Raw genomic sequence first — 24,963 nt, forward strand, 5'->3', positions numbered from 1 at the left:
CTGCTCCTATATCCCAAGAATTCAAACTAGCAGCAGCTAAAAGACAGGGCTCGCGAGCATCAAACGCGGCCTCAGAGGATGTGACGTCATTCCTGAACTGAAAGGACAGGAGGTCGGGATTGAGGTGCATCACAGAGCTGTGTACACGTCATCAGAGTTCTGAAATCAGGGGGGGGCAGGAGGTCAGGATTGAAGTGCATCACAGAGCTGTGTACACGTCATCAGAGTTCTGTGATCAGGGGGGCAGGAGGTCAGGATTGAGGTGCCTCACAGGGCTGTGTACATGAGATCAGAGTTCCGTGATCAGGGGGGCAGGAGGTCAGGATTGAGGTGCCTCGCAGGGCTGTGTACATGAGATCAGAGTTCCGTGATCAGGGGGACAGGAGGTCAGGATTGATGTGCCTCGCAGGGCTGTGTCCACGTGATCAGAGTTCTGAAATCAAGGGGGGGGCTGAAGGTCAGGATTGAATGATAGGGGTAGAGCTGCACGTGGTCGCCATTCTGAAATAACAGGAGCATTTGGTCAGAATAGAGGTACATTGGCAGAGCTGCGTGTGGTCAAGAGCGGCTGGTCTGTATTGAGGTGCACTGATAGAGCTGTGAAGGCAGCCTGTCAGTCCATGCATTTGAACAGTTCTTTAGGTCTCATGACAATAAGAAAATAACCCGGACCTTCAGGCCCCACCTCGGAAACAGGGCGCCACTGCGCACTGTGGCCTGGGGGCTTGTTACGCACCCACCAACCGGCCCATCCTGCTGTCGTCTACTGTCACCTTCGGGGATAAGCACTGGAATTGAAGGTAAATGTCACATTCCAGTGTCTGTGACTTCATGGTGTAGTGCTTCGCACACACCCCTCACCTGCGCAATGCTCATGGGTCAGGACCTACCCTCCCCCTTCTCAGGGGCGTATAAAAAGGCACGGGAGTGACTGGGGAGTACAATTCAGAAGAGGATTCTCCTGGAAAGAACTGAAGAGAGACTCCTGCAGAAATCCCAAGAGAGGCCCATACAGAGACGGCTCCAATCCATTCTCAGGTGAGTGGCGGCCTCGCTCACTCCTGACCGAGAGGCAGGCGGGGGCTTTGCTGTGCAGTCGGATCTATTGTATAATCCAATGAGGTGTGCTATTTTACTTAAAGCATTAGCTGATATGATGCAGTGTGATTCACGAACTAATGAGCTGTATTATTTGATGGCTGTTTTACTGAACATATTGCATTGTCTATTCGAGTATCTGAGGTGTGTATCACCAGAGGGGAAATATTCTATGATGGGATGTATTACCTGACAAGGTATTGTGGGATGCCATGTACTATCTGATGGGGTGCAAAATCTGAGGGGGTATTATTGAACATGATGCATCATCAGATGGTTTATACTATCTGATAGTGTGTTTCATCCAGATGGACTGCACTATGTGATGTATTGATTGATTTAGCATGGCATGTGTGCTAAAAGCCAATGTATCTGATGAAAAGTGCTATCTGATAAGATATGTTATCTAATGAGATGTATTATCTATGTATCATGTTTTGGGGTGTAATACCGGATCGGTGCTATTATCGGATGGAGCATATCATCTGATGGGATGTATCACCCGATGGAGTGTATTGCCAGACGTGATTGAATATCTGATATGAGGTATTATTATTATTGATCTGCTGTTGACTGTGTGTGATATAAGGTGCAAAAGATGGCACCTAAATAAAGTACCAATGTATGTATCACATGGTCTGATCCATCACATTATGGCAGGTGTGATATGATTATATGATATGATATGGCATTTATAACACACCTATACACACGTCTTTCAAGGCGTGACGAGGCAAGGGAGGGGCAACAGAGGGAAGACAAAGAAAATGATCTTACTAGGCAGGTGACATTGAGATCTCGCAAATGCAGGGGATGGAGGAAAGGGAAACGTGTGGGGGACAAGAGGGAAGGGGCAGTGCAACACATAGGATCAACAGTAAAATACATAAAATAAATTAAAACAATAGTTAAAAGTGTGGTCGTCATGTGGCAAGTGCAGGGGTAAGTTCTGAAATCAAGTGTCAAGAGCTGGTAGGGGACTGTAGGGATAAAAAAAAAACAGCCCCCAATTTCAGGTGTTGCCCAGGAGGCAGTGCAGGTGTTCAACTGGCGGGATGGGGGCCCTGGGCATAGATCCAAGGGTAGCCAGGTGACCAGCACAGTTTCAGTCAGGAGCACAGCAGGGGAGAGGAGGAGAAAAAGCAGAAGCAAAGAGGAAGGTCTGGAGGTGCTCCCGGAATCAGAGATGGTTCTCCTCAAGGTTCAGGGAGGCTGTTCCAGAGGGAGGCCCCAGCCGAAGATAGAAATCTACCACCAACTCGTTGCTTGGAGAAGCGACTGACCCTGAGGGAGTTGGAGGCGGATGAGCAAAGAGCTCGAGAAGGAAGATATTTAGGAAGAGAGAGTTGATTGTATTGAGGCCGCATGCCCTGGAAGGCCTTGTAGACAATGCAGAGGGTGTTGAACTTAATCCTCACAGCTACTGGGAGCCAGTACAGAGATTTCAGTCCTGGAGAGATACGATCCCTGGGCTTGAGGCCAAGGACAAGTCTAGCAGCCCTGTTCTGGATGAGTTGCAGAGGGTGGAGAGTAGAAGCAGGTAGATTTAGAAAGAGGCTGTTGCAGTAGTCCAGCCTAGAGGGAACCAAAGCTCTGGAGACAGTGAACTTCTGGGGGAAGGAGAGGAAATGAAGAATACCTCTGAGGAGGTGCAGCTGGCAGTGTGACTTCTTAGAGACGTCAGAGATGTGAGGAGAGAAGGAGAGTGTGGAGTCGAAGATGACCCTGAGGTTTTAGCCTCACAGGTATGATATGATATGATATGATATTTTATTTGTATCGCGCTCGTACACATGTGTTTCAGAGTGCGACTAGGCAAGGGAGGGAAACAGTGGAGAAACAACACAACAATGATCTTACTAGGCCCAGTGACATTGAGAACGTGGAAGTGCATGGGAAAGGGAAAAGGGAAAAAGCGCACGGAAAGGGAAGAGTGGAAAGGCAGAAGCAAAGAGGAAGATCTTGAGGTGCTTCCGGAACCGGAGATGGTTCTCCTCACGTTTTAGAGTGGGAGGGAGGCTGTTCCAGAGGGAGGCCCCAGCCGAAGATAGAGATCTACCCCCAGCTCGTTTCTTTGAAAAACGATTGACATGGAGGGAGTTAGAGGTAGAGGAGCGAAGATCTCGAGAGGGGAGGTATTAGCGGAGGCATAGCTGAAGGTATTTTGGAACCAGGCCCCAGAAAGTCTTGTGGTCAATCCAGAGGGTTTTGAATGTAATCCTTGCTTCTACTGGGAGCCAATGGAGAGATTTCAGAGCTGGAGAGATACAATCCCAGGGCTTGAGGCCAAGGACATGTTTCGCAGTCCTGTGGGACAGGAAGAGGGCCATGAGAGGCCAGCCAGAGAGCGACAGGCAAGAAAGGAGGGAGCAGGTGAGCTGATGAGGAGAATCTCCGTCTTACTGGCATTAAGGCAGCGATCATTGGCGGCACACCACTCCTGGATAGCAGATAGACAGTCACAGATGAGAGAAGGAGAAGAGGTGGCGGAAGGTGACCCTGAAAGTTAGCCGAGTGTCCTCCGCATAGCACTGAAAGTTGGGGCAGAGAGCAGCAATGCGGTGGGCAAGAAGAGTCAGGTATTGGTTGAGCAGCCAGGGAGAGAGGTTAGACCCCTGGGGAATACCACAGGTAGAGATAGAGGATAGGAAGAACCCAAGTTGGACCTGGGAGGGTTGATCAGAGAGGAAAGAGGTCAGCCTAGCCAGGGCTTGATCAGTGATAGCCGAGTTATCACAGAGATGGTTGATGAATTGGAATGTACTTAGTGTTCTGATCCCATCAGTATTCTGAATATTATACGATGGAATGACTTATCAGATGGGATGTATGGGGGACGGGGCTGTGGATGGTGACATCTGATAAGTTGCATTTTCTGATCATTAGGTGTTTCAATGCATTATCTGAAAGCAGGAATAGTTTAGTTCGCTGTATACAATAGGGTATGTTATCTAATCTGATGTATTTTCTATTCATCACATGTTCAGCTGTGTCGTTGATGGAATGTGAGGATGTTTTGTTCCATTCTGTTCTGTTCTATGTGCTACTGATTTTCTGATGGGGTGCATTTTCCATTATGTATTCATTATCTGATGGTGGGGTACCATCTGGTAGGGTCATGGTTTGCCCCATTGTATTATGTGATGGGGTATCATTTAGGATGGTGTATACATTTAGTGGATATTTAATCTGATCTGGTCGGATATGCTGTCAGATATGTTGCAGGATCTACTGAGTCATCTTATCCCTTACCTGTTGAGCTCCGTCGTCTCTGGTGAAGCTGTTTCTAATTTAATAGTTGCTCTGATATTGCATATGACTATGTCAGATGTTGCATATCTGCATGAACTGTCATTATTCATGTACCAGTAAACTGTAAGACTAAAACTTCAACATTGGGAGTAACCTGCAATGGCCCTGCAGTGTCTTGGAAATGACCCTCCTGAGTTCACTGGCGCTGAATCAAGCCATGCACCACACACAGTGTAGCAATTCTAATCAGCACCCAGATACTCTTGCCTTCAGTGGGAAGGAGGTACCCCAAGTACTCCCTTGGTTGCAGATGTGTACTGTCACCTGACTGTTTATTTTTTAGGTTGGGGGTCCAGCCGTATAGTGGTATGTAGGGGTGCTGCCTACAGGTCATCCCACTTTACACCCAGATAGCCCCAGGGCCCAGAACATGGTCCTCCATGCACTGTATGAAGAGATGCTCAGAGGGCCTGGTGATGGAGCTGGACATGCCCATATAAGGAGTTGGTTTGTCCCGTCTTGCTTCCTGGCCTCAGCACACACACCTGTTCATGCCAGGATGACCCAGTTTCTTTGCGTTCAATGTGTCAATGGGAAGCACCAAGGCTTGGCCATCCATTGGCATCATGTTATCCTCCATGTCATCTTATGTGTGATATGCTACACTTCTTTTTCTACACAGCACACTACTCTAACACTTATAAAGTAGCGCGCTTCTGATTTGTGTTACGTTGTATGAGGCAGAACCTATTTTTTCTGAAGGCTTAGAGGAATGAAACAACAGGTGTGTTTGCGCCTTATACAAATCGCGGTACTTCCTAAATCACTCCCACTTGATTTCCGAGAAATAGCTTTTGGGTGTATTTTTTTCTTGCGATTCTGAGTCCGTATTTCAAGTACAGTAGATTGCCCGTCAGCCCGCGTGACTACACCTACAAGCAATGCCACACAGCACTAGAACCCTGGCATCTACTTATAAATGGCCACTAAGATGTCTAGAGTCCAGTGCCCACGTGAATCCTTGTAAATGCAGCTAATGAAACTGCTGTACAGGGGACCTGTAAAGGGAGTGCCAGTCCAAATCTATACTGGACAGGGGTCTAAATCACAGAGTGCAGTGGGGGTATGACAGCTTGAGCATGCGCACCCCTTGTCCTCTACATATATAATTATCTCAGGATTTCGGTGCATTGGGAACTGAGCCTGTGCACAGCCAACACCCTAAAATCTAGTACATGAAAGGAAATATTGTCTCTGGATGGCACTTGCTCCCAATGGATTGTGATGTGATAGCTATGTATGCTCAAATGAACATTTGGATGCTGCTGAAATAGCTGTATATGCTTCAATGCTGAAAATGTTTTATTGTCAAGGTGAGTGTTGTGAAAAATAAAATGAGCATTAAGCCGAGTATGCATTATGTACTTAGGGATGCAAGCATACGTCCATTTTATCACAGACACATGTCATCAAATATAAATGATATGTGGTAATTCTTCTGTTCTTGGTTATGCAAAGCAGCAAGGAATCCACATTGGTGCTATTTGTCCCTTTCCCCTTTCCCACGGGGTATGTTGAAAGGTCACAATAAGAGTGTACCAGAATGTATACATTGGAATGATAATAATTTCGCTTTTATATAGCTCTATGAACCCTCAGGTATCTGATTGCTGCCGGTATTGGAACCTGCCTCATCAGATTCTGCACGGATGTCAAAGCGAGCGCTGTACTCGCTGTGCCACTTGACCGGCTAAAACTTTATATCATAACATAATGTATATGGTTAGATAAAGTTCTTTGCTCAGTGAGATAAGACACGTAACCTTATAATTAAGACTACAGTATATACTGAAAGCATTTATTAAGCATGCACATGCAAACGTTTCAGAAAGTGTCAGGTTACAATGTTGGTACAATTAAAAACTATTATATATTTGTAACAGATGCTTTAGCAAAAAGCACAGCCCGCCCTCCTCCTCGAGAGATCTCTTTTACCCTCTGGTCGCAGAGCTGACAGCAATGCCTGGGGTGGCTCTAGCAGATGTCCAGACAACTCAGCCCTCACCCACATAGAGAGACAGTGGCATAGAGAGAAAGACAGAGATAGAGTGCAGAGAGAGACAGACAGAGCTGCAAAGAGAGGGAATATTAGCACAATAAAATAAATTTCTTTTTTTTATACATATTTGCCTTTGCAACAAAAAAAACAGTCCGTGTCCCTACAAGAAATCCACTCTTATTTCTGGATGTGTAGCTGGCAGCAAAGGCTGAGGAGGGAGAGGGAGAGAGAGAAAGAGAGAGAGAGAGAGAGAGAGAGAGAACAGAGAGAGAGGAGAGATAGAGAGGAGAGAGAGAGGAGAGAGAACAAACTAGATCGAGGTATGGCATTCCAGGGACAGCAAGTGTGTTATTAAAACATGTTTTGCAGGAATACACTAGCAGTGCAATATATTGAACACCTGCTGTGCAGGTACACTCCCACTCCGCCGTGCATGGCCACATCACGACTCTGGCGGTAACCCTTAAATGTGGCGGTAGCGCTATTACCGCCGCATTTAAGGGTCCGCCATATCATGGCTTTGGCGGATTTCCCCCCAGCTCTGAATGTGCAGTACTATCGCCAGAGGGTGTGGGAGAGATGAGCTGTGCTTAGAGTTGTTGGATGCACTCATCCCTCAAGGATCAGCAGGTTAGGTGTGTATAGAATAGTCTCATAAAAGGGACTCCAGGTAACCCATTATCACCATAAAAGACATAGGTGGGGGCAGGCTTTGCTGATATCTGGAGCTCCCAAGAGTCAGGAGTTTCTAATCTATGGATTCCTACCTTCCCTGTGTCATCATAGCAGCCATTGTTGAGAGCTGGCTGTGCTGATAACTGTCGCTTCTTTGATATTTTGATACGTTTTAACAATTCTCAGAGGCACATCATGAAATCTGGGAAATTCCGCATTTCCGTTATAGTGAAATGTACAGACCATTACCAAATGGGTGTAAATGCCACCCGCCATGCCCATGCATGGCCGACGCCAGTTACATGGATTCATATGGAAACCCCACTATTTTTGAAAGTTGCAAAAAATATGCGGATTCCAGAGGAATCCACAGCATCTTCACCTGCATCCAAATTACACACGGGTGGAGGTGCTGTGGGGTGTGAGGCACAGCAAATGGGGAGAGCATATTAATTTCGATCTGTGCCACCGCTCCGCCTAGCGCATCATTACAAAGAAGCACAGTTCAGGGAAAACATGTCAACAATTTTTTTATGCATAATGTTTACATGCTGTGGGGTTGGAACACTACCATGCTAAGGAGCCCCCAGACTCCCCACTGTGTCTTAGTCTTGACTCCTGGCGTCATTGGCTGCAAAGAATCTAAGCTTGAAGGTGTCTCTTCTAGGTTCTCCATCAAACAGAAAATTGAAAGATGACTCCCCTGCTGGGACTGGCTATCGTTCTCTGCATATTGAGCTCAGGTGAGCAGCCGAGCGCTCTGATTGGCTATTGCTTCCATTCCCGCCCACCCCCCCCGTGTCAGATGGTACAGGTGTCATAAACGCTCTCTGTACTGTTGAAGAATTGCTGTGGCTGGGGTAGATGAGCGGAGCGCGCTTCATCCTGCTACTCAGACCATCCTCTTTCTCTTGTGTTTTTCTATTTCAAATATTGATGCTTTGGAGTGAAGGGAGGTGTTGGGAGTGAAGGGAGGCGATGGGAGTGAAGGGAGGCGATGAGAATGAAGGGAGGTAATGGGAGTGAAGGGAAATGATGGGAGTGAAGGGATCTGATGGGAGAGAAGGGTGGTGATGGGAGTGAAGGGAAGTGATGGGAGTGAAAGGAGGTGATGGGAGTGAAGGGAGGTGTTGGGAGTGAAGGGAGGCAATGGGAGTGAAGGGAGATGATGGGAGTGAAAGGGAGGTAATGGGAGTGAAGGGAGGTGATGGGGTGAAGGGAGGTGATGGGAGTGAAGGAAGGTCGTGGGAGTGAAAGGAGGAGATGGGAGTGAAGGGGAGTGATGGGTGTGAAGGGAAGTGATGGGAGTGAAGGGAGGTGATGGGATTGAAGGGAGGTAATGGGAGTAAAGTGAGGTGATGGGAGTGAAGGAAGGTGATGGGAGTGAAGGGAGGTAATGGGAGTGAAGGGAGGTGATGGGAGTGAAAGGAGGTGATGGGAGTAAAAGGCTGTGATGGGAGTGAAGGGATGTGATGGGAGTGGAGGGAAGTGATGGGAGTGGAGGGAGGTGATGGGTATCAAGGGAGGTGATGGGAGTGAAAGGAGGTGATGGGAGTGAAGGGAGGTGATGGGAGTGAAGGGCCTGGATCACTGTACTGACTTGCTCTCCCTCTCTTTCTCTCTCAGCGGCGTCTACCCACGCCCCACCGTGTGCGGCAGATGAGGTTTTGAACGCCACCTCGAACACATGCAGCTGCAACCTGACCCTGTACACTTCTCAAGGTAACACGCCCTGCCACCCCACATGCCCACACGGTTTCAGGGCACACAGGCTCTTCTCTGGAAACCTTTGGGTTGCAGAGTATTCTCCTCTGTCACTTCTGGAGGCATGACATGGAAGCAATGTTTTTCCTTGATCTTTGCTCTGTCACTTCTAAACCTATCTTCTTGAAGCAATGCTTCAAATCGATCTTTGTCTTGGTCACGCGTGAGGACACTCCTGGGAGTAATTCTTGACTTTGATCTTTACTACTTCCAGCAGTAGGGCCAAAAAGCAGAACATCCGTTCACAGTCAGTTCTGATAATAATGCCAAGAAGTAATGCTTAGCGCTGTATTATACTCCCGTCACTTCCAGGGGCAACGTCTAGAAGTGTAATGTGACTATGAACTAGACCGGCATCACCTGCAGGAACACGACCTGGAAGCAATGTGAACTGGATCTTTGCTACATCACCTCACCTTGAACCTTGCCTCATTTCCTTCTGGAGCATGACCCGGAGGCACTGTTTGACCTTGCCCATTGCCTATATTTATTCCAGGAGTATGTTCTGGAAGGAAGGTTTGACGTTGATCTTCTCCGTCGTCACACAGGGGAAGGAATATGGAGTGTACTTGTGCATTATAACAGTGGATGTGCTCGTAAACATCCCTTTCTACTAATGCTACAATGTGATTGGACCGCGAACAACTATGTTGGTTTGCCAACAACTGCAGAATGAAATCCCACTGCACACCAGATTTGGCACAAGACAATAAGTGGCAGCAGCAGGTGGAAGACTCGGTAGCGAGTATTCCAAGTATCTACTTCCGGGTTAATGGTATTTCTTACCACGACATCCACATGGGCTCAAACAGTGCACATGATTTCCCGAGTCCAGCCTTGATGTCAAGATGATGGATGGGAGAGTGAACAATAATCCGAGATTCTTTGATGGTTTTTCTTTCTTTCGTTCTCTGCTTTTTTCTGAATTTCCCGGCCTCGGGCTGCTCTCTCATTATTTGTATCGATTTTCTGAATGTCTGCCCTTGTCCCCATACAGCAAAACCTCCAACCCCCATCGTGCAGTGCCTCTCAGGCCAGATGAAGATTTCTGAGGGAAAATGCCAGCTGGAGAGGAGTGGGTTCAACTCGGACAACCTGCACCTGAGGGACCCCACCTGCAAGGGGATCGACGTGATTGATGTCAATGCCAATGCTACGGTCGTCGTCGCCACCAATACCACCTCCACCCTCTGCGGGAACACCCTGACGGTGAGGGTTGGCACTGGATCCCTAATCCACACACAGCAGGTTCTCTGCAAGGGAGCTTGGGTGGGTGGTGATTGCTAGGCAGACCCACATGGATGCCCAGGCTTGCACTGAAGGCTCCCCTGCACCCCTACCTCTTCTCTGAGACATCGCAGCGCAGAGATAAGGTGCATTATGTACTTTAGGTGTGAGTGCAGCAGTGGTGCATTGCTGGGCAGACCCAAATGGATGGCCAGGCTTGCATTGAAGGCTCCACTGCACTTCTACCTCTTCTCTGAGACATCGCAGCGCAGAGATAAGGTGCATTATGTACTTTAGGTGTGAGTGCAGCAGTGGTGCATTGCTAGGCAGACCCACATGGATGCCCAGGCTTGCACTGAAGGCTCCACTGCACTTCTACCTCTTCTCTGAGGCATCGCAAGGAAGAGATAAGGTGTGTTCTGTACTTTAGGTGTGAGTGCAGCAGTGGTGCATTGCTAGGCAGACCCACATGGATGCCCAGGCTTGCACTGAAGGCTCCACTGCACTTCTACCTCTTCTCTGAGACATCGCAGCACAGAGATAAGGTGCATTCTGTACTTTAGGTGTGAGTGCAGCGATGGTGCATTGCTAGGCAGACCCACATGGATGCCCAGGCTTGCACTGAAGGCGCAACTGCACTTCTACCTCTTCTCTGAGACATCCCAGGTCAGGGATAAGGTGCTTTCAGTACGCATTGTTGTTGTATTGTTCTTTATTTATTTTTAAAGTGCTTGTTGTTTAAATCGTTCTGGGAGTTTTAAATATTGATAAGATTAAACTAAACATAATATGTTCAGGACATGAGCCCCTGCATTCGATAGCCCCTCCTCCCTTCGCCAGCCTTCCATGATAAGTGACCATTGCTTTACTGTGTGCTTGATCTTGCTTCCATCCCAGGGACAGCACTCTTCACCATGACGACCATTGAGCATCCTCTGTACCCAGTCCCCTCTTGGATCTGCCTGTCCCCTCCGTGGCTGAAGGCATCCAAGCCCCGCCTCCGTGGCACCCATTGGACGAAGCGTTGAAGACTGATATTGTGCACTTTGTCTGGGACACTGCATACTCACTCTGGCTCTCTCTTGCTCCCTTGCAGGTGAATGGCACTCATGCGACCTACAGCAATCAGCTCCTCATACCAGCGAGGGTTTCTCAAAGTGGACTCGTATCAAAGCAAAACTTCACCTACAACATTTCCTGCTCCTACCCTCTCAATATGTCAGTCACCCTACTAACGACACTGACACCAATCCTAGGGTGAGTAGCTCTCGGGGCAGACACTCAGTGAGTGGTTCTCCGAGTTCATTAATGGGGATCACCTTTGTCTCTACAATTACGCTGGGTTCAGCTGCAGGACCTGCCTCGGTGTTAGATCTGGGCTCAGTGATATCTCCAGGCACAGTGGTATCCCTGAGCTCAGGGGTATCCATTGGCTCAGTGATTACCCTGTGTTCAGCAGCAGGACCTGCCTGAGTGGTAGACCTGGGCTCAGTCATAGCTCCAGGCGCAGTAGCATTCCTGAGCTTGGTGGTATCCTTTGACTCAGCGATTACCCTGGGTTCAGCAGCAGGACCTGTCTTGGTGGTGGACCTGGGTTTAGTGATAGCCCCGGTCATAGTGGTATCCCTGAGCTCGGGGGTATGCTTTGGCTCAGTGATTGCTATGGACTAGGGGTTGCTTTCATCTCCTCAAGAGAAGGCCTAAGGGTAAAGGGTTTTAGAAGGTGATATACTTATAAAAAATGTGATTCTTCATGAATGCATTTTGTAGTGGACAATGCAGGCATCAACTCAGCCTCATCTGCTTGGCCCCTAAAGGGTCAGAAATAGGGTTTACCGTGCTGTCTGCCAGTTAGTACCTCATGACACATCTGTAAATGTGGTTGTCTGTGCTGTATCCTACCTGACACCCCCACCAACCTATCAATCCATCACTCAGAAGCACCACACCAGTAGGATGGCACTGAAAACTGTGACAATTATGAGAAGTGGAGATATCTCAATCAGCCAACAGGGCTGCAAAGACACTCATGGGGGAGTATTGACATGCTGGGACTGTTCTAGGGTGACATGAATTGGGTGGAGGGTGACATAAGGGGTGACAGTGTGATATAATGAGAGCAAGTAGAAAGAGAGCACAGGGAGCTCAACCTGGCTGCACTGTGAAACGATGGTAATGTGTGTGAGCACACAGATCCCTTCTTGCTGCGCTACAAATATAATCTGGCTATGCCCTGTACCACAGTCACAGCTGCTTGCAATTGTGCATCTAACTGCACGTGTTCCATGATGTCAAAATTCACAAATTTATAGAGATTTTCACAAAAGATAGTCTTTTTTTTATGTCCAAATAGTGTTTTATTTGTGCTGTGAGTTTTGTAAAGTAAAAGGCAACACTTGTTTCGACCAAGAAGTCTTCCTCAAGGCTGCTTTGGTTATTTTGTCCAGATTCTCAGTTCTTACTTGTTTTCCACTTTCGTAATTGTGTTGGGGCAAAAGTTTGCCTATATGCCCAATCTGACACTTAACGCCAGTTGTGGCATTCCCATTATGGGGTGCGTTTGGGCAGGTGAGCACACCCCTACAGTACAGTGGCTCCTCCTTTCATCGACTATCTAAACCTCTGCCACTTTCTTCTTTGTGAAGTGGAGAGACTGGGAATGCTGGCGGCAACCTTCTGGCCTGTGGTATTAAAGCACTGTCCAGTCACCTAATACGGTGCAACAGACTTGCAGGTGACAGGGAATCAGGCCCCAGGAGGGCTGCAGGGGGTGCTTGGGTGGCTGTGGTCATCTGGCCTGTGGTATTAAAGCACTGTCAAGTCACCTAATACGGTGCAACAGACTTGCAGGCCACAGGGAATCAAGCACCAGGCGGGATGCAGGGGGTGCTTGGGCGGCTGGGATCAGGAATAACTTGTCTGGGTTGTGGTTGGTGGGTTAGGTTAGCCTACCTACCCAAAACCTCATTCCCTCTGAACTATCTACTGTCTCATTCTCATTCTTCCTTCCACTTTAATTATCTTTGCTGCCCCTAACTTTCCACCCTTTTTTTCAAGAGTCCATGCAAGAAACTTTAATGGCAATATAATGTAATGTAAAAACAATTTATATAGAGCAAGGACCATGGGCAAAAAGGCATCTGGCAAGTGCAAAACAGAACCTTTGAGTAGAAGTGGTCGAGACTTAGTGAAGAAGAGCGGTTCCCTCTGGGATAATTCATAGGGAACCTCTGGGTGTGTCACAATGGCTTGTCCTCTATAAATTGTCCTTCTCAACACTGGGGGAAAATCAAAGTAAGCAAAAGTTTAAATTCACCTCCAAAACGTTATCGACCTATCGAGTGACCCCTTTACAATAATAAAAATAAGTGAACAGGCGGATGTAGCAGAGGAGCGCGAGGGCTGAGAAGGCTGTACCTCCTAAAATAGGCTGAAGCACACCACCACTAAGCCATTATCCCCCAAAAAAGCCCCTCCCCTTCTAAGAGCGTGCCCAGCAGCCCAGGCAATCTGAAAAGGCACATGCGGCAGGTGATGGATACCATCCTGGTTAGCTCTAGATGGAGGAAGGGATCCGATAAGGAGATCCAGAGTACACAGATTCCAGTGGACTGGAGTGGGTTGAAATAAAGGTCATTCTATGTCAAGACCGGAGGGGAGCTTTATGCTCCATCTTCACATGTGTTCCTGTCTCCAGGAGGTTCAACAAAACAAACCACATCTTATTTTTTTACATTTCTTGAAAACTGACAATTCCCTTAGTTCCAGTCTTTCTGTAGTCCATCATGCCTGTGCATGTGATCATAGTCCTTCCTGTTCCTGTCATCTCCCTCTTCTTCTTTCCTGCTCTGCAAGCAGGTAAGTAAACTTTTCCTTAGCACCTAACTCAGTACCTATTAAATGTGTTTATGGTTGTCATAGAGCGCACGCAGAGCATATTTAAAGCCGTAAAGTGCGCGCGCCTTATTGCCGTGACACACATATTATCAGTGATAGTATAACTTTCTGAGGAGTTTTAGAGATACAGACTTTGGCGGCCCGTGCCAAACTCACAGCATGCTTGGGGTTCCGCCAAACTCTGCATAGAGCTAGGAAACTCCAGCCCCTCCATAGGAAAGGCAAAGCGACTGCCCCCACCCTCAGGGGGTCAGGCCAGCACCTCCCGAAACAATCCGAAAGTGCATCAATAGCACGAATCAGGGCAAGGGAGCAGTAGCCCCCAACCTCAGAAAGGAGGAGCTTCCCTCCACGGAAATCAAGACGGAATTCCACAGAACGTAATATTCCAACCGGCAGAACCGAATAACACACGGTGTTAAGCGCAAGTGATTACATAGCAAAGCTGCACACGCCGTAGCACTCTATTTAATATCCCTTAGGTGGGGAGAGCTTGCATAAATAAACACGAGCATTCACTACCAGCAGGCAGACAGCTACCCAGATTAGCAGCAAGACTTGTGCTGCAGGATACAGAAAGCTCAGAGCAAGTGCTGAAGCTTGCACAGCAGGAAAAAACTGGTGCAGCCAAGCTGAGAACACAGTGAGAGAGTGGACGTGCCACAACACCTGAAGACAGGTACACAAGGCACAGACCCAGACCATACTAACATGACAGAATTCGAATGGAGTGGAGGAACAGGCTGAGGACCTGGCCTATAGTTTTCAAGAAGTGCTCGGCAACTCACTGGTAAAGGCAGTGGCACAAGGGGTGAGACCCCTGCAAGAGAGACTGGCAACCATTGAGACTTTCTTAAGCCAGAAGAGCAAGGACACCAACGATAATGCAAGCACGTCCACAAGGGCCACGACAGAGGGCCCTCAGGAGTATAATTAGATCCAGAAGAGAGAGATCTCTTCTGACCCACTGGCGCAACCAGATGGGGCAGTTGATGAGGCCACAGAGGCTACCGACACCTTCATGAAACTAAGGGATGAATTAAAGTGCAAATCGCGAGTACCGAGCCTCACTACCCTCTACCCAGTGGATGAAAATATGGGAAATGAGGGGCAGGATTCAGAGGAAGAACCCACAGAGACCCCACAATCCTCAAAAGAAGAGGAAGACAGAGCCGATGAGGACGAGATACAACCACCTCCCAAGAAACAGCTAAGGAAGGAGAATAACATAGAGGAAAATTATGAGATGTCAGACATGTTTTAGCAGAGAATATCCGAAACCTGAAATCGTTAGACTGGCTGCCCTCACCACGAGGCACCAAATACATGATACAGAGGCTGCACAAGGCCCTCAAAAGGGAAGTGAGGCAGCGCATGAGGCCGAATGCCCGAGGCCAGAGCTGCCGGGGAAGGTGGAAGAGGCACCAGAACTAGACCCGAAGATGCTGGCCTTCGTGTCAAAGACCACCAGAGACCCCTGGAAGGGGATAGATACATTGTGGAGGAGCTGCCAGGAAAAGGTACTCGATATTGCAGGGCGCTTGGCCAACATTTTGGACCTGACAGAGAGGTCCCGAGACACCGGCAAAGAGGTGGACCCAGGCATACTAACTAACTGGGCACAAAGGGCAATTTGCCACCTAGGCAACACAAACTGCACCATATCTTCAGAATGCAGGAGCGGCCTCCTCCTAGAGATTGACCCCCAGCTAGGAGACCTAGCCTCCTACAGAGTGGGGGAGGTAGTGCAGGGACTCCTGTTCGGGGAGATGTTCGGAAAGGATATGGGGAGATTTGTAGGCTCTTACTCCTCCCTAGAGAAGCCTCAAGCACCTATAAAAACTATAAAAAAGATATTCCTGGGCAGAGTTTTCTCTGGCACTGGTCGACATCGAGGCCGAGCGACCAGTCAATATCAAGCCACAAGAAGGCCTCAAAATAACAGGGCTCACTACTGGGACAACAAGCAGCAAGATTGTTTCTTCCCCATGAGAGGGCGTGTCCCAAGAGGAAGATGAGAAGGAGATCAGGGAAGAGGAAAAAGCTTCCCCACAGGTGAGACATACATAGTACCCGCCAGTTGTGGGGGGAACACAACGCTTCTGGGAGAACTGGCGCGCACTTTCCAGCGACACCTGAGTTTTGCAATCAAAGGGTTGCAACTAGAATGTATATGGGTACCCACGCAGGCCCAACCTCCCGACCAATGCACATGGCGCAGGTAGAGAAAGAGACTTTATATACGGAACTGCAAAGCTTAGCACAGAAGAGAGCCATAGAGCCGTGCACCACACCCCCAAGATTCATAAGCAACATGTTCGTGGTGCACAGGAAAGACAAAGTAAGACCCGTAAAAAACCTACAAGAGCTCAACGGCTGGGTGACAAACCACCATTTCAAGATGGAAGGGATTCACCAGCTCTGGGATATCCACAGACAGGTCGACTGGCTCAAGAGGATCGACCTAAAGGACGCTTACCTCACAATACCAGTCCAAAGGAGATACCAACCCTTCCTAGCGTTCGACTGGGACAGACAATTTTGGCAATTCACGACAATGCCATTTGAGCTAGCCTCAGTGCCATGGGACTTCACGAAGTGCATGAAGATGAAAGCGGCAGCAATAAGAGAGAAAGGGATCAGGGTGATTATTTACCTGGACGATATCCTTTTGCTAGTGAACAGCAGAGAGACGCTCCAGTATCAGACAGGCTGTGTGAAGGAGCCTTTAGCATCACTAGGTTTCCTAGTGAATTCAGAGAAGATCCCGACGAGGCTAATAGACTTCCTCGGGTTCAGCATAGACACCAAGATGGCTACCTTAGAAATACTGGCGAGGAAAGTAAGAGATTTAAAAAGAGAGATAAGAAGCTGCATAGACAAGAGCATAGTGTTCCTGAGGACAATAGCGCGAGTAGTAGGTCTACTAGCTGCATCAATTCAATCGATATTTCCAGGGCCCCTACATTATCAGGCCCTGCAATGACTAAAGATAAAGCACCTACAGCAGGGGCTAAAGTACCACCAAACAGAACCCCTCAATGTAGAATCCAGGACAGAACTGGAAAATACGGATGCCTGGAATGGGAAGGTCATATTCATAGACTGACCCAATCTGATGATAGAGTCAGACGCCAGCAGAGCAGGATGGGGAGCCCCCTGCATGGAACTAGAAACAGGGAGAAAATGGAGCGCAGAAGAACTCAAGATGCACAAAAACTGTCTGGAACTGCTAGCCGTGTCATTCGCAATCAAAGCTTTCACGAAAGGCAAAGTGAATTCCTGTATTCTGCTGAAGATGGACAATATATCAGCGGTCAGATACATCAATCACTTACGAGGCATGAAATCCAGATTGCTGGTGGAGCTAGCCAAGGATTTTTGGCACTTCTGCCTCGAATCAGGGACCTTGGTTGTAGCAGAATATTTTCCGGGCTGGCTCAATATAGTAGCGGGCTAGAACTCCAGACACTTCTCAGACTCCAGCGACTGGATGATAGACAAGAGTATTTTTCAACAGATCGAGAGCTATGGGGACCAGTCCACATAGACCAATTTGTATACACGTTGAAGGCTCAGAAGAGCAGGTTAGATCCAGCTGGAGGTTAGATCTGACAACGGCAGGAGTAGACGCTTTCCTTCAAGAGAGGATGGGAGCCACGCACTATATTTTCCCACCTTTCATAATGACGAACAGAGTGCTAGCGAAAGTCCACCGAGAGGAAACAAAGATGATAGTAGTGGCTCCAATATGGAAGTCGCAAGTATGGTTCCCGATGATGATGAAACTGGTGACCGATTACCCAAGAGTACTTCTGCCAGGAGACAACCTACTCACGGACACAGCTGGGTCATATCATCCTCTAAGACTTTAGAGGGACTCTCCTGCTGATGGCGTGCACGATAGCAGAAGACGCTGTGACCTCCTGGGTATTTCGGCACAAGCTGCTCTCCTCATCACAGAATAATGGGCACCGTCCACGAGATGGAGCTATGATGCAGCTTGGAGCAGATGGTCTCGATGGTGCAAAGGGAGAAATCTTCATCCCATTTCGGCCCCTGTAGTGGAGATCTTGAATATTTCTGGCAGAGCTGCTGCAAGGCAGGAAGGCGTACAGGATGATAGGAGTGTACAGGTCCGCCATATCAGCAGGACATCTGCCCGTCGAAGGCATGCCCGTAGAAGAGAACGCATCGGCCGTTCGTCTCCTTAGAGGAGTACGATTCTGGAGACCACCAGAACAAAGATACAACGTCCTATGTGATGTGAAGATAGTTCTGAAACTACTCGCCGGCTGGCCAGTAAACAGATACCTGTCGTTGAAACAGCCATCAGGGAAACTAGCAATGCTTTTATCCCTAGTCTCCTGTAGGAGAGTACTGGGCGTCAGAGTGCTGGACGTGAACAAAAAGGCATATGGACCAGAAGGAGTTACCTGTACATTAGTCAGGAGAACAAAGACCGGTTCCACACCAATAGTTTACCCTTACCTGCTAAATAACCCCAAATGGTGTGTAGAAGCCTGCATAATGGAATACGAGTATATAAAGACCATTGGCGACAACGCAATTGTTTATAGCGTGGAGGAAGCCTCACAAAGCAGTCGCTATGGCCACCATAGCAAGATGGGTGCGCAAGGTGATGCAATTATTAGGAGCAGACATGTCTAGATTTGGAGAGCATTCCGTGAGGTGCGCGTTGGCTGCAAAGGCACTAGCGCAAGGCGCGAAGTTCCAAAGATGTTCTGCAAGCGACCGACTGGTCCAGCGATACTACGTTTAGAACATTCTATTTCACACCTGTGCAATCAGTAGCAGCGACAGTAATGACGAGCTTTGTACAAGCATACGGCTCTCCTCCGGTCTTGACAATGAAAGAAGATTACCCCTGCTAATAGCACAAGGAGTCTTAATTCTATTAAGGACAAGGAGGCGAGCATTAACTTCCTGCCCTAGATACACAGGAGAGTTAATGTCAATGTCTATGATTATGTTTATGGTGGATTTTCTCTTGAAATAGGGTTGTGTATCCACGTCCCTAACATGCTCTTTATGTTTTCGGTAGGAGATGACCAGAAGAACAACTGAGTCAGGCTAGCGAGAGCATAGGCTGATCAAGCGGCGAAGCACGTCAGGCTTATGCGGAGACCAAGCAGAGTAGTGCAGATGAGAGAGGAGGCTCTGTATGTGGACAAGGTCAGAGTTTTTGGTTCCTTGTTGGAGTGCAGTTAAGAGCATTAAAGAAGAGGGAGATTACAGGAACAGGAAGGACTATGATCACATGCACAGGCATGCTGGACTACAGAAAGACTGGAACTAAGGGAATTGTAGTTTTTCAAGAAATGTAAAAAAAAGAAAATGTGTTTTTCCCATCTGGGAAGTTATAACGTTTTGATTTTGTTGAAACTGCTGGAGACAGCAATAAATGTGAAGCATAATGCTCGCCTCCTTGTCTTTAATAGAATCAAGACTCACTGTGCTATTAGCAGGGGTAATCTTCATTGTGCGACGATAATGATAATGTGTTATTTGTATAGCGCGTAACATATGCAATATCAGCCAGCACCACTGACGCCTGTTGCTTCAGCACATGAGACATGACAGCTAATTCTTCTATTTCTATTCCAGCGTCAACAATATCCAGCTCCCAGGAGGGGTCGGCACAGTATTTGTTATGATGCTCGGCTACACAGATCCTGCCTTCGCTGTCCCTTACACCGGAAATACCCTGACCTTGAACGTCGAGGACCCCCTCTACGTCAGCGTCATCATACCGGACCTTGACGCTGCGTCATTCTCTTTGGCAGTCACGCGCCTGTACGCCACCGGCATCAACGATCCCAATGCGACACCGCAATATGACATCATCACCAATGGGTAAGTCCTAGAACAGCTCCCTACATATTCCAAAGGAGAGAGTCCTGCTGTCCGTATGTCCAAGTGCCATTACCACCATGTGCGGACAACCCACACTTGAGACATTAGAAAACTGACCAAAGTACAGCCATTATTGCAGATTGTTTCAAATGTCTGTTTAATAAAGTTTTAAAGACAGGACAGTGCAAGTGTAACAACACTCATCAATGCACAGCATTTGGTTAAGCAGTCTGTACAATCTGGTATTACACTATGGCTTCCCAAGAGGTATTATGGCTATTATGTTTATAATCACTAGTATTGCCATTATTAGCGTCAGTGTTATTAGTAATATTAATAATGAGGGACATTAAGAGGCCAACTTCAAGGGAGGGCAGCCTTTGGGTTATCCAGAAATCGTCCTCTTGCACATTTCACACTGCATTATCAGTGTCCCTGCAGTGAGCGCAGTGCTAGCCATCCTCTCTGATGCTGGCGTCTGCTTATAGCCTCCATTGTTAATATTCCTGCAGTGATCGCTGCCGTGTGTGTCAGGGTTTCCTCCTTGAGGGGCCTTGGAGCCACTACTGCACCGGGAAAGGGGGCTTCTTCTCTGAGGACCCTTGTTGTGGTTCCATCAGTGTGAGCGGAGATCTCATCAGTTTGGGCTCCCTTACTCATGGCTCCTGTGTGAGGGATTGTTTCTTCTGGCGGGGACCCTGCAGTGGCAGTTGACATGCAAGTCGAAGTCTGGGCTCCTGCAGTGACTGCTGCAGTGTGAGTGTGAGTTTTTTCTGATAGGACTCTTGCATTGAGCATTGACCGCTGCAGTGTAATTGGTCATCTCCTCTATCAGAAGTCTTGAATTGACCTGCTAAAGTTTGAGCGATTCTTCACTCAAAGCTGCAGTGTGAGTCAGTGTTTCTTCCAGTACGACCCTTGCACTGACAGATGCAGTGTGAGTGGCTGTTTCTTCCAGTAGCTCTCCTGCAGTGACCGCTGCAGTGTGAGTGGCTGTTTCTTCCAGTAGGTCTCCTGCATTGACAGCTGCAGTGTGAGTTGTGGTCTGGTCTTCTGTGGTGACATCTGCAGTGTGAGTCAGTGTTTCTTCCAGTAGGTCTCCTGCAGTGACCATTGCAGTATGAGTGGGGGTTTCCACTGTTAGGACCTGTGTAGTGACTGCTGCAGTGTGAGTGGGTGTTTCTTCCAGTGGATGCAGTGACAGCTAAAGTGTGAGTGGGGGGTTTCCTCTGTTAGGACTCGTGCAGTGACCTCTGCATTGTGAATGGGTGTTTCTTCTGGTGGGGCCCCCAGAGTGGCAGTTTAAGTGTGAGTGGAGGTCTGGGCTCCTGCAGTGACTGTTGTAGTGTGAGTGGGTGTTTCTTCCAGTAGGTCTCCTTCAGTGACAGCTGAAGTGTGAGTTGGGGGGTTTCCTCTGTTAGGACTCGTGCAGTGACAGCTGCAGTGTGAGTGATCATCTCCTCTATCAGAAGTCTTGAATTGATCTGCTACAGTGTGAGCGATTCTTTACTCAAAGCTGCAGTGTGAGTGGCTGTTTCTTCCAGTGCTTCTCCTGCAGTGACAGCTGGCGTGTGAGTGGGTGTTTCTTCCAGTAGGTCACCATCAGTGACAGCTGAAGTGTGAGTTGTGGTCTGGTCTTCTGTGGTGGCATCTGCAGTGTGAGTCGGTGTTTGTTCCAGTAGGTCTCCTGCAGTGACCATTGCAGTATGAGTGGGGGTTTCCACTGTTAGGACCTGTGTAGTGACTCCTGCAGTGTGAGTGGGTGTTTCTTTCAGTGGGTGTCCTGCAGTGACAGCTAAAGTGTGAGTCGGGGGTTTCCTCTGTTAGGACTCGTGCAGTGACCTCTGCATTGTGAATGGGTGTTTCTTCTGGTGGGGCCCCCAGAGTGGCAGTTTAAGTGTGAGTGGAGGTCTGGGCTCCTGCAGTGACTGTTGTAGTGTGAGTGGGTGTTTCTTCCAGTAGGTCTCCTGCACTGACAGCTGCAGTGCGAGTTGTGGTCTGGTCTACTGTGGTGACAGCTGCAGTGTGAGTGAGGGTCTGGCCTACTGTCAGGGCCGCTGCAGTATGACACGGGGTGTCCTCCATCAGGAATCCTGCAGTGTGAATGGCAGTGACAGGTGAAGTGAGGGCGCCGCTCGCCATCCTCTTGAAGCTGATGTGGTGTCAGCGTCCTGAGTGAAAGGGATGGCATTGCTGCTTCACATGGGATGAGCAGTGCCTAGCTACGGGCACCGCATATTTATAGATGGGCACTCATTGACGTTCAGAGTCTAGGGATGGGCCCTACATTTCTGGTGGGTGGGCACCAGGCCCAGTGCTACGCAAGGGATGGGCACAGCACTGCATGTCTGGAGAGTGAGCAACATGGGTAGTTCTGGGCCTAGGGATGGGCACTGCACGTCTGGAGGATGGGAACCAGAAGCATCTCCGTGCCCAGGGATGGGCACTGCACGTCTGGAGGGTGGGCACCAGGAGCATCTCCGTGCCCAGGGATGGGCACTGCACGTCTGGAGGGTGGGCACCAGGAGCATGTCCGTGCCTAGGACTGGCCACTACATGTCTGGAGGGTGAGCAGCAGGGGGAATGTTGGCTTTAGAGATTGTCACTGCTTGTCAGAGAGCTTGGCACCAGTGTTTGTGCTGTGTTTTGTGGTTGCCACTGTCGCTGCACGGTCTCTAGGGATGGGCACTGTATATCATAAGGGTGGGCACCAGGAGTAGTGCAGTTTTTAGGGAGGGTGCAGTGCAGGGTCTTGTGATGTCTGGAGAGTAGGCACCAGGAGCAGTGTTGTGTCTAGAGATGGGCAAAGCCTGGCCAGGTGGCACTACAGTGTCTTGTGATGGGCACTGGATGCCTGGAGAGTAGGCACCATGAGCAATGCTGGGTAGTGGGTGGGATGGGCACCGCATGTCCGGTGGGTGGGCAGCAGGCGGAGTCCTGTGATCAGGGAGGGGTAGCTCATGTCTGGAGGGTGGGCACCAGGTGCACTGCACACTCTAGCGGTGGGCACTGCATATCTGGACGATGGTCTGCAGGGCTTAGTGTTGTCTCTAGAGATGGACACTGCATGTCCAGGTGGCATTACAGTGTCTTGTGATGGCACGGGATGGCTGGAGAGTTGGCACCATGAGCGATGCTGTGTCATGGGTGGGATGGTCACTGCACGTCCAATGGGTGGGCAACAGGCGGAGTCCTGTGTTCAAGGAGGGGTAGCTCATGTCTGGAGGGTGGGCACCAGGTGCACTGCACGCTCTAGGGGTGGGCACTGCATATCTGGACGGTGGTCTGCAGGGGTAGTGTTGTCTCTAGAGATGGACACTGCATGTCCAGGTGGTATTATGGTGTCTTGTGATGGCCACTGGAAGTCTGGAGAGTAGACACCAGGAGCAATGCTATGTCATGGGATGGGCACTGCACTTCTGGTGCAGGAGGTGCCCCATGTTCATGGATGGGTAGCACATGTCTGAGGGTGGGCACCAGGAGCAGTGCTGTGTCGAAGATGGACAATGCACGCCGGGGGGCTGGGCGCCAGTGGCAGCATGGGGTCTGGAGACAGACATTATATGTATCAGAGATCAGTGGACCCCCAGGGCCGCCCTGTGTTTATGTATGGGCATCGTTTGCCTGGAAGATGGGCACCAGGGTTTTTCTCTACCTAGGCATGGGCACTGAATGTCTGCATGTAAACCCGGCTCCCTCCTCTTCCTCCTCTGCAGGTGCCCCTCTGCTGTCCTGGCGGATTCATTGACCATTCGTAACAACGGAAACTACAGCGAAGCCCGGTTTGAGATCAAAGTGTTCAAGATCACCAACTCCGACTACCTCTACCTGTTCGCCAACGTTACCATCTGTCAGGGTCGGTGTATCCCGGTAAGTACCACAGGCTCTGAGTTCCGCTGTGCGTGCAAAGCTGTGTAAAGGGCCTGCGCCCTTCTTCTATAGTCTCCTGGCGCCGTTTCCCATCCTCCCAACTCACTGAAAAGCCAGTTAAATATCTCCATAAAAAAACACAGAACGAGCATAGGGCCCTCTAGGGCCCCTTGAATAGTGTACATTAAATATCTTACAGGCAGTTGTTTTTGGAACAACACAGGTCACTTTTTTAACGAGTCAATTTACGGGCAATTTTAGTAAAGCAGGCCCTAAACATAATCCCTGGATCCCTGCAATGCATCAGCCCTTCGTAAAGCAGGTCCTAAACATAATTGCAGCGATCCCTGCAATGCATCTGCCTTTAGTAAAGCAGGTCCTAAACATAATCCCAGTGATCCTCAAATGCATCAGCCCTTAGTAAAGCAGGCCCTAAACATAACCCCTGTGATCCCTACAATCTATCAGCCCTTACTAAAGCAGGTCCTAAACATAATCCCTGCAATGCATCAGCCCTTAGTAAAGCAGGCCCTAAACATGACCCCTGTGATCCCTGCAATGTATCAGCCCTTAGTAAAGCAGGCCCTAAACATAATCCCTGTGATCCCTGCAATGCATCAGCCTTTAGTAAAGCAGGCCCTAAACATGACCCCTGTGATCCCTGCAATGTATCAGCCCTTAGTAAAGCAGGCCCTAAACATAATCCCTGTGATCCCTGCAATGCATCAGCCTTTAGTAAAGCAGGCCCTAAACATAATCCCTGTGATCCTTGCAATGCACCAGCCTTTAGTAAAGCAGGTCCTAAGCATAATCCCTGTGATCCCTCAAATGCATCAGCCCATAGTAAAGCAGGCCCTAAACATAATCCCTGTGATCCCTGCAATGCACCAGCCTTTAGTAAAGCAGGCCCTGAGCATAATCCCTGGTGGCCTTCTCCTTTCCTGGGCTTTCCAACCAGGGTTTATAACCCTTCAGTGTGAACTCCAGGTAAGTCCTTCTCAGTTAGAACACGCCTCAGGTATCCTTTCCTACTGGGGACAGTCTGTACATCCCATACTCCTGTATGGAGCAGATCCCAGGCCACTCTGCAGTTGTTAAGGAGTCCAGTTGTCCTTAAGGGTGACTGCCCTGGCTTCTGCAGCCAGCGTGTAATGCTCTTGGCTACCATCCGCAGCCTGATTTCTAGTGAATTAGGATTGTCCAATAAATCCACCCCCCCCAACTGGCTCTGCCCTTCTGTTTCC

General features: G+C 48.9%; 1 protein-coding gene across 2 annotated transcripts in view; it reads left to right on the plus strand.

Moving 5' to 3' along the window:
- Positions 1-809: 809 nt before the first annotated feature.
- Positions 810-24,963, plus strand: part of LOC138503236 (uromodulin-like) — a 30,880-nt gene continuing 6,726 nt past the window's right edge. Inside the window, exons 1-7 of one of the 2 annotated variants that reach the window (XM_069622822.1) lie at positions 810-1,038; positions 7,752-7,827; positions 8,711-8,806; positions 9,846-10,057; positions 11,172-11,332; positions 19,601-19,849; positions 23,566-23,719. In XM_069622822.1, the coding sequence (XP_069478923.1) occupies positions 7,779-7,827; positions 8,711-8,806; positions 9,846-10,057; positions 11,172-11,332; positions 19,601-19,849; positions 23,566-23,719 (921 nt within the window). In that variant the 5' untranslated portion in view covers positions 810-1,038; positions 7,752-7,778. Of the gene's footprint in view, positions 1,039-1,526; positions 1,645-7,751; positions 7,828-8,710; positions 8,807-9,845; positions 10,058-11,171; positions 11,333-19,600; positions 19,850-23,565; positions 23,720-24,963 lie in introns of those variants that run through there. The other variant, XM_069622823.1, reaches the window with a different exon arrangement.

This window comes from Ambystoma mexicanum, chromosome 11 (genome assembly GCF_040938575.1).
Source record: "Ambystoma mexicanum isolate Mex_15411 chromosome 11, UKY_AmexF1_1, whole genome shotgun sequence".
In the NCBI taxonomy this organism is placed as follows: Eukaryota; Metazoa; Chordata; class Amphibia; order Caudata; family Ambystomatidae; genus Ambystoma; species Ambystoma mexicanum.